At 42.3% G+C, this 13,018-nt stretch overlaps 1 protein-coding gene across 1 annotated transcript; it reads right to left on the bottom strand.

Moving 5' to 3' along the window:
• LOC119727155 lies at positions 1-11,610 on the bottom strand. Its single transcript, XM_038199019.1, has 4 exons — positions 11,243-11,610; positions 8,228-8,362; positions 6,783-6,888; positions 1-1,493 (listed from the first exon to the last, which is right to left on the bottom strand). The coding sequence occupies exons 1-4, from the start codon at positions 11,346-11,348 to the stop codon at positions 1,151-1,153; spliced, it is 690 nt and encodes a 229-aa protein (XP_038054947.1). The 5' UTR covers positions 11,349-11,610; the 3' UTR covers positions 1-1,150.
• Positions 11,611-13,018: the final 1,408 nt, after the last annotated feature.

Here is a 13,018-nt window from a genome sequence, read left to right as displayed (position 1 = left end):
TTGAAAATTTTGAAAATTTTGAAAATTGATTGTTATTCTACCTATATTTTTTCAAAGGACAAATCTACGATGGCCATCGCAAATATCTTACTCATGACAAACACTGACTGTGTGCCAAATTCCATGTTTGAATCATCAAAGGCACAATTCCCCCGAATATTTCCCCCATCTGGCCCACTAATAGACAAATAATTTAAGTCCTCATAACGGAAATTGTGCCGAATCCTTAGATTGTCACATCAGCGCCCCATATCACTCAGGTAAGCGCATGCTTTGCAAGCAGCGCCAAAATGGCGTCGTATGCAGGCGCATCATAGCCAATTTTTGCCACAAACAGTGGATTCGTTGCAATTCAATAGTTCTTTGACTACCATGGAGGGTAGTCAATAAAGCCTGAAAGTTCACCCCTGGTGGCGTGCTGCCGATTCCGGAGCCCTTGATTAGGAAAATTAACGTGCACAAATTTGCAATTATTTTTGATATATGAATATCTTAAGAAAGTCACCTTCGCAAAGGGCATTTGTAAAATTGTTTCTAGTATCTCAATTTATGGAAGCTGAAAATCGTCTGACGTTAAAGTGAAATATCGTGCCAAAAACTGACCTCTCACTTCCGAAAAACTAAAATACGCGTGGACTAGTGGAGCTCGATGTACTCGTACAAATATGAAAATTTATGAAATGGCGGTTATCGGGTGAAAAATGAAAGTTAAGTAGGAGACTAAGATGTCTTTTAGGATAAACTTTTTAGAATAAACTTGAAGGCCTCTTTAGCATTTACGAAAAAATCTAAAATGACTGCTGAAATTCGAGCCAGCCCGACCAAATTCTAAATGTTCGCCTCGTTATAAAGTTTCATTCACACGTAAACAAACGTGAACGGACAAAGAAGACATAGGAACGGAAAAGCCGGACGTGAAAGGTCATAAGAACAAGTCGTTTATGCCCATTTCTCGTTTTACCCATTTCCTTGAGGAATACCAAGGTAAAGTTACAAAATGAATGTTTCTTGGGGTGATTCCGGTTAGAAATCATTGTCAACAATTATAGCAAAAGAAAGGGCAACCAGTGTAAAATGCCCGTAGGCGGGCTGCGCGAGGGTTCCACCATCTCGTCACGTGACCTTTTACTTTTAGGCTCTATTTATATTTCTATGAGCTAATGTCCTCTGTATTTTTGTCGGTCTTTTCAGTCGTCTCTACTGACTTGACGGGGTCTTGCTGCGGGCCGTTCGACAGTACCAGGCACGGTGCGTCTTTCAGGGGGGAGTCCGGCGCCGGCGGCACGGCGGTGTATTCCTGCTTCGCACCATCCATGCTTTCCCATGGCCTAAAATTGACCGCTCGGTAGACGATCTTGTCCACCACCAGTTTCTCATTGGGATCGGAGGTCGAGAACTGCTCGTCGTCCACGTCTTTGATGATCGCCTGCCGGTCAGCTGCGTACCTATCGGCCCAGCGCTTGTACAGTTTGCGGTAGATGCGGTGGAAGCACCTGAAGTGAAACAATAATAGTTTAGATTATCTCGTCCATGGGGCGTCAGCACGGGCATTGGGGAAAATAATCCCTAATAATTCGTTTCCAATATTAGCTGTTACTTGAAAAATTTCTTCCAACATCCTGATTCGATACAGCAACAGCAAATAATGGATTTATGTCGTTTACTTGGTGTTTTATTTCCAATGTGTATTACGTGTTTTAACGTTCACTGTGAATTATTACGTCTACTTCACTTTTCCATTTTGCCTTAAGAAATGGAGCACACGCCGCGGCCGCGGCCGCGACCCAACGAATTGATGATGTTGTTTACGCAAGACACCGCATACAAACAAAACTGATTTAAAGCACAGCCAGGCACTGGACTGTTCCTAATTTGCATACGTATGCAAGAATTTTGAACGTGCGAATCAATGGTGAGAGAGCGGGTAGTGGTGAGAGCGTACTGCTCGACACCATGGGAACAAGGTTGAGCCATGACGTTTTCGCGCTGCATTCATTCCCGTGATGAGGACGTGAGAGAAGTTATATAAGCATACGCGTTCCAGCCCAACTTTGAAAGGAATTGAGTTCCGCACGGAAATAGACCTTTATCACTGCGCAATAGTCGTAGCCTTGTTGCCATTTTGTGATTGGTCAATTAACGACGTTGAAGTACATGTACGCAAGTACGTACGGTACTATGTACACGTACGGGCGCCGCATGTACATGTACATGTTCATCGTACAAGACCAGATTCTGCAGGTTTTTTGTGACACATTTCGTTCACATAATGATACAGAATGGGGGAAAAGAAAAATCATTTCACAAAACCCTACTATGTATATATCTCGATATTTAAATGAACATTGCAAGCTATCTGCAATGATTCGTTGGACATTAATTTTGTGCATAAACTTTGGGAATGGAAGAATTACTTCTCTCTTTAAAAAGAAACTTATATTATTCATCTATATTCATGCTTTCTTTAAAAAAATATTTTATGAATGTAAATTTATTAATTTATGATCCCTGCTTTTCTCTTCAATCATTGTAAAGGACTGATAATGCGACCGGAAGAATTACTTAACACTCCAATTCCGTATTCACTTTCATGCATTTATGGGGATGTGTCTAAACGATCTCACGATGTAATCATAGATCATTTGGAAAATTGGAAATTTATTTTCTTTACATGATGTTCATTTATGAAAACAGACCGTCACTAAAATGATTCTGAACGTATTGTAAACTGAGTGCGGACGAATCCCAGGTGCGTAAGCAGCACTACTTGCGACCGCGCTTGCAGCTACTTGCACTGGAGATACGAAGACACCATCAAATGAACGTCGTTCATTGTCCAATCACAAAATGGCAACAAGGCTACGACTATTGCGCAGTCCTTTATCAGGGTACGCCATCTTGAACATCAAAGCGAGGCGTATAACGCAAACAACACAAAACAACAAAGAATCAAACAAACACTCCGACATGGCGGCGTAAATAGTGTGTGCGGTGAACGAGTGACTCTCGCAAAGTTCCAGCAGATTGATAATCTTATAAATGGATGGATAGCTTAAATTCCCCCGAAACATCAATCAACATTGTACATCTCATTGTATTTTGAAAAAGGGATCTTATAAATATAAAACCAAGAAAAAAACATTGGCCGAATTGAAGTTTCAGTGTTAGTTTAATACGAGTAACACCGCCGTCAGATCAGAGAAATGTCAAGACTTTCTATTTTCACTTTTGTTACCCCCACATTTGTTCACTTAATTTCACAGTATAAATCTGGCGCGCAGAGTGTTACACAGAGGTCCAGTGCTACATAATCGGATTAACGCTGGCCCTGTGCGGCTGTGCGTTTGACCCTAAAGTGTGGCCCAGCACACTCCATTCATAAAATGGTTAAAACAAACCTATACATGACATGACGTATAGGTTTTGTGTACATATCAATGTAAAGGTATGTCTAATAGTACAATCTTGTCCGATTTTGTCAAGCTTGACATATACATCCTTTCACATTTTGTTTCCCTCAAGAAATCCGACGTACACTTACGTGTACATGCATAGATATCCTCCCCACAAACAAAATGGTACGGCCCAATTAACAAATGCGCGTTCTTTCCGTCACAAATTTCTATAACTGCCTTGATGTGAACACTATTCAGATCCAAATTTACATTATTCAAAAATGAAATTAACTCCTATAAAGACCACAGTTATAGTTCCAGATAACTAATTTACAAATGGGTAGTTTTTAAATGTCTTATTCAAAGTAGAATTGGAGAAAACATGTCCTGTAAACGGGTGATGAGCAGAGTCCAAGATCTTGAAACGCGGGGTAAGCAATGGTACATCGATGTAAGTCTCGAACAATGCCTTATCGATCGAAAGTTGTCATTGGCCACTTTTTTCTTCGTGAAAATGACGGTGGTTTTTTTCAACCAATCAAAACAAGTAAATCTAAAAATTAATGTGGCCTGACGTTGCGAACTTAGCAAGTTCTTCTTCAGAGGCTAAAACAGAAATGACAGAGGTACATACATTAACATGGGGATGCACACAAACATGCAGGGCTGAAAGAAGAAACACAAAGCGAGGATTAGGTGGGAAAGGTGTGGAAAGATGCAGGGGAGGGTGGATGAGAGAACAAAGAAACAAAGGGAGATGGCAAACCACAAGGGGTCTGGTGTAAACAGGAGAGGGACCAGAAAGGGGAAGGATCAAAGGTCACAGGGAGTGGGAACGGACAAAACAATTGTGTGAGAGTGAAGGGGGATGATGCGGGGGGGGGGGACAGTATGGAGGTGGAAAGGGATGAAAGATGGGGGAGATGGGTAAACACAAACAAGGAAGACCAGGTGGATTATCTGTAACAGAAGACAATGGAGGAAGAAAAGGATTATTCATTTCCAAGTTGGATGTTGAGACCAAGTGGTTGAATAGTTCGAAGACGATTCATCATACTTTTTCTCTGCTGAGGCGAACTGAGTCCTTGCGATGGAGAGATTCAATGCCCTGTAAAATCATATCAGAAATGGAGTGGTTAGGCAGGTTGAAGTGATGACCAACAGGGTTGTCTAGTTTCTTGGTGTTGACCGTTGACCGGTGGGCATAGAAACGCTTCTTGAGCGTATTCTTAGTCTCACCTACATACTGCACTCCGCAGACCCTGCAAGAAATGAGATATATGACATTAGAGGTGTTACAAGTGATTTTACCAATGGTTCTGTGGGTAGTGACAGAAGAGTGGCCAGAAAAGGAGTCAGACTCCTGGATATGACTCTGGCAGACAACACATCTGGAACTGCACTTGAACGTACCATGCTGGGTGGGAGGGGATGCATCTAAGGATGGGACTTCAGCTCGAACAATCAATTTCCGTAGATTTCGAGGACGCCTGTAAGCCAATGTGGGGCCGTTGGGGATGGCGCGGGCAAGGCGATCTGAAGTATGGAGGATATGATGATTGTCATTAGTGATTTTGCGAAGGGGAGGGAGATTGGGGTGAAACGTGGTAACCAAGGGAATCATTGGTTTGGCCAATCAAAACAAGTGTTACATGTAAGGAAAGAGAAGGAGCTAAGCTATTCGATTCCGTTTAACCCCGTACAATTTGATGCTCCAGTCAGGAGTTACAGTCAAAAGAGTCGACGCGAGGGTGCTGAATCGGTGCGTTTACACAGGAAGATGATGAAAAGTTCACATTTTCAAAGCCGAAATGACGGGGATTTTTTTTCAAGATAATTTTTTTTATAAATATCATGAGTGAAACCGTTTAACCCCATTGAAAAAGACCGCGCGGTTATCAAACTATGACTAAAAACGTCGGGAAAAAAGGGCCATTTTACGGGAATTTTCTCCCGGAAACGGGCCCGCACAGAGGTTTTAGCGAAGTGAACACAACAAAGTCATATGCTGAAATTGCACCTGTTTAGTAGTTACATGTAAAGAATATCCGCGAATTGTCTTTCGCACAGAACCTGTCATTTCCATAAAACAAAGATGAACTGAAGCCCCTTACGAACGAGTGAGAAATGTCTCAAGTTTCCTGAAGAAATTTCGGTCTTGCACTGCCACCCCGACTCGATATTGTGCAAAATGACACGAGCCTTTCGAGATACCCTTGTATTTGTTGAGTAGACTGTGTCGACGTATTAGCCAGAATGGGCCTAATACGTCAGTGTTGTGGTCAAACCTTTGTATTGTATAAGCTCAATACTCAAAAAACATTCTGGATTTTATTAGGTTGGAAAGTGTTGCACTTTCCTCGCAAAATCTGCACGGCACAAAAAAAATGAGAAGACACACCAGAAAGAGAATGGCCTATCCCGAAATGCCCAGGAACCATTTCAGCATTGCACTCCCGATATCACCTAAAACGTTTTTTTTTGTGGGGGGCCTTGATTCTGTCAATTCTTAACCCCCCCCCCCCCCCCCCACACACACACACACACCCACACCCGCACACACGAAGGTTTACGTTACTTGTATAGACTTTCCATTGCTTTTTAGTAGTTAAACCCCATGGGCCCGGGAAGCGGTCATGGCCGCGGCCGCTAATCCTCATTGGAATGCAGTTGCCAGTTGTGGTATGCCGTGGCACACAGCTAGTGGGTAGTTCCACAGCTGCTGCTTTTGCGCATTCCCGCTACCACACAAAGGCTGTGCAGTCATGCGGGCCACTTGCTCTATGTGTGGAGGAATGTCCCCATTATAACCCGTGCTTAAGGGGTTAAGAAAAACCAGTATAAAAAAACTCATTTTTCTCAAACTGTGAAAACTCTTTCAACCCATTTTTTTCTATGATTCCCTTTAGTGTTTCTCTTCATTCTGTCACAGATAAACTTACTACCCCAAAATGCCTCTAAACCTGTTGCCCAGAAATGGGGAAACATTGTGTGGACGTGGGCAAGTCCACACAACGTCCCTGCAACCTGGTTTATGTGGACCTCTTTTGTTCGAAAGTCCACACAGCGTATGTAATGCTTGTACACAACTGCAGTGATTATGCCATGTTTTATTGGGTGGGAAAATGTTGCACTTATCTCGCAAAATCTGCACGGCACAAAAAAATGAGAAAACACACCAGAAAGAGAATGGCCGATCCCGAAATGCCGAAGAACCATTTCAGCATTGCACTCCCGATATCGCCTAAAACTGAATCATTTTTTGGTGGGGGGGGGGCCTTGATTCTGTCAATTCTTAACACCCCCCCCCCCCCCCACACACACACACACAACCGCTGTGATTAGGCCTATGCCATGTTTTATTAGGTTGGAAAATGTTGCACTCACCTCGCCAAATCTGCACGGCACAAAAACATGAGAAGACACACCAGAAAGAGAATGGCCGATCCCGAAATGCCGAGGAACCATTTCAGCATTGCACTCCCGATATCACCTAAACCGAATCGTCGGCAGAAGAAAAAACAACAGTTCCAATGTTGTTTACCAGTCATTTCTACATTAGGGCTTAAGCTTCTAAATGTCAATAAGGAGCTGTGCTTTAATCGGGTCAATCACAAGTCACAAGTCAAAACTGAAGGCGCGAAAACACAATTTGGGTCTCAAGAGGTAGGATAAAGTATGTTTTGGTCACAATTCTTGGAATGATTTGTACAGATTTGACTTGGAATAAACAATCTATGTTTTCAGTGATTCAATCTTCTCCATAACACAACTTTTGTGAGCAGAAAGCTTTTAATGAGCAGCTGTGCACGATTGATCGAAATAATTTTTGTGAATTTGCAGTGCCTGTATTTCACATTTTCAGCCCTGATAGCTGATAACTAAAAGACCCTTTTTGGCAACTTTTTGGTTGAAGATGGTGGATCACACTTTCCGCAGCAGTAAAAGTATAGGCAGGCCTACAACCTAATTCGGTGATCCCGCGGGTCCGGGCGCAGCCAGTGACCTTTACTGTTTGCGCTCTCATTGGGCGGATTTTGTATAGCCAGTGACCCGAATCGGAATCAACGCATGACCCTTGCGCACGAATGCACTTAGATTAATATGGTGTCCATAATGCTTTACGACGCCTGCTTTTCCTTCAAAGATATTGTGTTAGGGATCAGCTGACACCGGCACCCTCGGGTAGAACGATGGGGGAAGCGAGCAACAGTCGAAGGTTTCGCAGATAATAAACATCGTACTTGTGTCGCCTAAACGAAGTTTTGGGAGACACTAACTAGTCCAAATTTCTGTATGACCGTACACACCAGAGTTACTTGTGGGGTACTCGTACAAAGGGAACGGTACCCCACAAGTGAAATAAAAGGACAACAATTCTCCTAACCCACAAGTCCTTCCCGTGATGTCGTCCGTAGCCCCGTTTTTATAGGTTAGGTTTTTGAGAGAAAATATGTACAACTTCTACATGCTTTTATGGATTTTGATGAAACTACTTGGATACAGTGACCCTTAGGTAGGAAGACACACTTCTTCATCGGATTACTGAGGTCAAAGGTCATGTAGGGGTCATTAGAGGTGATTGTTCGAATATGCATCAAATATTTTCTTTGTCTACAGAATTTGACGGATTTCAATGTTACTTGGATGGAGTGATCCTTGGGTGGTGTTCGTCACAACTTTTCCTAAATTGAAGTTCAAAGGTCATGTAGGGGTCATTTTAGGTCGTTTAAAAATGCACAAAAAATGATATTTTTTTTAAAACACAAAACATAGTGGGATTGACCGCGGAAAAAAGGAGACACATGCAATCCGCGGATCAATTGTCTTACCAGAAGTGCCGTTTCCAGACGGACGAAATGTCCCAAATCCACCAAATCGGTGAGCACCATACACCTGCATCATTAGTTGTCTATGGAAAGGATCTATATTGCTGTATTCCTCATAACTGTCGTCAATTGACGCGTCTAGATATATAATTAAAAAAAAAATTAGAAACACTTTGAATGAAGATGGCAAAGAAAACTGTTTCAATTTTAACTTAGCCTATATGCAACCTCGGCTTGGAGTTTGCTCCTTGGCTTAGTGTTTGTGAAGGTGATGGTTTGTTTGTTTGATGGACATTTTGTTCAACGTTGTTTCTTGGAAAAAAATTGTATTGTTTCAACTGTATGATTTTTTTTCTATTGATCTGAACCAAGATGGAAAGACCCCGAACTTTGGCTTAAAACCATATCATATGATTTTTTTTTCTATTTATTGAATGGGAAAATGGCACATTGAGCCGAAATCTTCAAGGCTATAGGGACTGATGTCTTCAAGCCAGAGGCTAAGGTCTGAGGAATGACGTAAGCGTTCGCGTAAGCGACGACGCACCTGCACAGTGTTTCTTCGACCAATGAGGTTGTCGAAATGCGCGTATAGGCGTCTCAACTCTCAAGTCGCTTTCGGCATGCTAAACGAAAAAGTAACAATACCCTTTGAGAAAGAGAGTCTTTTCTCTCTAGCTCTTGCAAAGCCATAAGATGCAATGCACATATCATACAGTACTTTTTGGCAATAATATATGGCAGAAGCTTGTCTCGCGGCGCAAAATCCCATAGAGAGGCACGCACCGCCCCATAAAAAAAATCGCCGCCCCAGTCTCACCCGCCCCAGTGGAAATATGGCAACTGAAGAAAAGTGCATTCCTATAAGTTACCATGATTTGCGGGTTTAAATTTAAGTGCCTTTTTCACGTTTGTTGTTTATTTTTCACGAAAACCGTGTTTTTCGGGATTTGCTTTTATATTTGAACGTCCTGTGGAAAATGGAAAAGCGCCACCTATTGTCTGACATTTCCTTTTTGAACAGGGTCCCATTGGAAGATGGTCCCCCCCCCCCGCACTTTTTGATTTTACGGAGGCCGGGTGTCCGGTGAAAAAAACAGCCTGTCTACCTTTCAGCACGGATGAAATTGGGCGCCCCTCCACTGCAAATCCAGCCCCCCCCCCTCCCCACACCCGACCCCCACTCGCCCCCTATGATGAGAACCCTGGCTACGCTGCTTGATGGACCGTCGATAACAAAGTGAGAAAATAATGAGGCATGACATAAGAGTAACGACATGAACAGCAGCAGCATCAGCAGTTGCAACAACAGCAGCATCAGCAGCTGCAGCAGCAACAACAACCAATAGCAACATCAGTAGCAGCAAAAGAAAAAGCAGCAAACAAACAGCAACAGCAGCAGCATCGCGCAACAACAATAATAGAAGCAGAGATAACAGTGCAGCTATAGGCCTAACAGCAACTTCAAAAATGCCGTTTCCCGGATTTTCCAAAGTCTGTGTACACGTTATGAATAATTAAACTCGATTCACATCAGTGTTTCCACTTCCCAAAGTTGAATTTCCTTGGATTTCCCAGTCAGGTAACCTTTGATCTTTATTCGTATATGACATTTTGACCCACACGTGCTGAATTACGAAGCATTTTTCTCGACCACACTCTCGTCGGCCGGAAGTCGCTTACATTGTATACATTTGTATACATTTGTATACATGGCACTCGCATAGTCTTGCGCGTTATCGAGACAGTTCCCACGGCCTGGTACGCTTGACTCCTGCAGCTCGGAAGCAATGCCAGTCTGCTGAGATGGCTTCTTGTGGAGTATAATAACGCAGCTATTTGATGTTTCTGATATTTTGGGCTTAAAGACGTCAGGGTAAGATCTTATTTAACTAGAATGTTAATTCTATTTTTATTATAAATTCATACTGAAAGTCTTGACTTCCAACGTGTGAGATGTACAAGCTGCAGAGAACTCTAAAATATTATTGTTCTGTTTCTTTGTATGGTTTTTGGTTTTGTTTACTTCTTGTGATTAAAACTTCTCCTCGTACTGGATGTCGACATTATAAATCCTCAACTAATTGAAAGCAAAGCAAGGAGAAGTGTCCCGTCCAATGATTGCTGTGTTCAGTAAATGCCGTAACTGGTGGATGGATTTCCCCTCTGACTAATACAGCAGGGCCGACCGCTACATTAGATGGCTATATTTTTCCTGTGATTTCCTGTAATTTCGTCTGAATTGTCTTGAAGTTTCCTGAGCTTTTCCAGGCTTTACTTAGCTCACCATGTAGTAATAGGGAGTCAGGTTGGCGTAGCGGTACGTCCCTAGCCTTCCACCGCTGTGGCCCTGGGTCCGCCTGGGACAATATGTGGATTTGGTTTTCAGTCCATGCCTGATTCCGTGGGTTTTTCCCCAGAATATTATCCTGGTGTTTCCCTCCTCCCACCACGTAAACTGTCATTTCCTTCCACATCTTCACCGGAAATAAGTCGAAAGACTTTCGTGGGCTATCCCGGCCAAGTGCCAAAAAATCACAAACAATTAAAATGTTAAGTTTCTCAGTTTTCAGAGAAAGTCTTTTCGAAGCTTAACTGCGTCCTCATCATCATCAGACTGCGGCTGCGGCTCTTCACGTGTGCTGTCAATGGCCCTCAAGCCGCAGCCTATTTAATACGGTATTTGTTTGAACACAAATTTATACTGTCAAATGATATTCTTGATTTTGCTTTCTTATATTTTTGAAATTTCTTTTAAATGTCCTTCAGATTTTGGTTTTCTTTTAAACTTCTCTAGCTTTTTCAATACATTAAAAAAAATTCCATAGGACGTTAACGTTAACGGTAAAATAATCCTTAAAAGTGGAAGCACTGGTTCACACGTTCGTTCGCCTATTACAATTCATTCCGTGCGCAATTGCGACTTTACATTAATCAGAAAACATTAAAATGACACAGAACGCCTGGTCGACAATTCAGGACCTCGTATTAAGAAAAAAAAGAGATCAAGCAACTCACCTTTGTGATCCCGGATGGAGGTTTGCGGAACGGTATTAGCCAGGACAAACGAAGTCAGCTGAACCATGCACACCATCCACAAAACTGTCCAATCCGGAAGGCGCATCTTGATCTTCGAAAACACAGGGGTGATGCTGTATTAAATCGTCAGGGTACTATAAACTCCGAATATCAAAAACAGATTAACCATTTAGCTCTCTAGAAGCGACAGATAGGGAGAGTTTCTGAAGTTATTTAATAATCAGCACTATTCAGTAAAGGATTTTTTTTACTTAACTATTTGCTTATTATGGCAGCGAGCACAATGTGAACAAAATCCGCAAGCATTGTCCAGTAACAACAGAATCCTGCCACAGTTAGTCCTTCAGTGAACATGTAAGCCGTGAAGTGTCTATTTCCTTTCGTATGTGACTACTGGTGATTGCTCTATTCATCTATTTCTGTTTCGATGCAACGAGAGAAAGTTCTGTGGCCATTATTTCCTCGTGAACACAATGGAAAATCAAGCGTGACGCACGGACCTACGTCAATGAAACCGAAAACAAAAACTCATTTTATTATTTTTTTTTTCGAGAACTTACTTCAAAGAAACATTCAAATACGTTTAGGACAACTATTTACATAGAAACGCTTGTAAGTCAACAAACTTTATGATTGGATATAAGTGACCTTTCGACAGCCAAAGAAAGATCCTCATTGGTTGCCCACCACGGGAAAGGTTGTACCGCCCTCTGTAACAATTTCTGGCTGTAATCGCAGAGGGCGCTGTTCTTTTTTTCACCATAAAGGTTGCTTGGATTTCTGTTTACATGTAGTTGGATCCAAAGCTTACATGTAGTTGGATACAAAGCAAATGCATCGTCATATTGAAACCAAACGAGGCTGGAATTGCAAAATCAAGATTTTTTGCTTCAGTTTTCTGAAGAAAACAAGGCATTCAAATTATCGTAGCTTACCACTGTGGCCCCATTTGCAACCCAACCCAGTCTGGCAAGGGAGTATGGGGATTTTTTTTACGGGGCTGTAGACGCGTTGTCACCTCAAATATTAAAAATAAAATAGCCCTATGTAAGTAAATGTTAAAGCTACTGATTTCTGTCACAAGCAGTTATAAAATGGTGTGCGATCTAATGAACAAGCGAGTAAGACCAATTACACTCAGACATTTTTCATTAAATTATTCAACAGAAATCGGTTAAGTAGGCGATTGCACCTGTACTGTACAAACAGAAACCGGTATAATTCGGTTGTTTGGCAATTACGGCTGAGTAGCTGTCACTGTGTTTTCGTATAAGATTAAAGAGCCTATGAGACAATGGGAGTAGCTCTCCAGTAGGGCCACACAATGCAAGACCAATCGATACGTCTGATATATCTGGTATCGCTAGAGATTCCCCACGAGACTCGCTGTAGATCTGTTCCGGCTTAAGCTCGTTATACCCCCTTTATCCCGCGTTCTTAACGAGGGGATGATCATTAGGCACCGGGACAGTGCAGCTGCGGCAACGGGCTCAGCGCTTCGGACGTACGACTCGCCTTTGTCCGACCGCCTGAAAGCTTACCGTATTCGTGGAGCCAATTAACGAACCTTTTGAGAGGAATATTTAATTTTCTCAGGTTTGGCCAAAAATTACAAATTGCACTTCCAATGCACATGAAGCATACTAAGGCCAAAAGGTGTTCTGCTGAGCGGGGGGAAAATACATTTTATACAAACTTAAACGAGGGAACAAAACATGAATATAAAACACAAGAAAAGTCCATCTGCTTGACATT

Source organism: Patiria miniata, unplaced genomic scaffold (genome assembly GCF_015706575.1).
Source record: "Patiria miniata isolate m_02_andy unplaced genomic scaffold, ASM1570657v1 HiC_scaffold_20, whole genome shotgun sequence".
NCBI classification, from domain to species: Eukaryota; Metazoa; Echinodermata; class Asteroidea; order Valvatida; family Asterinidae; genus Patiria; species Patiria miniata.
This window is presented reverse-complemented; position numbering and strand designations above follow the sequence as displayed.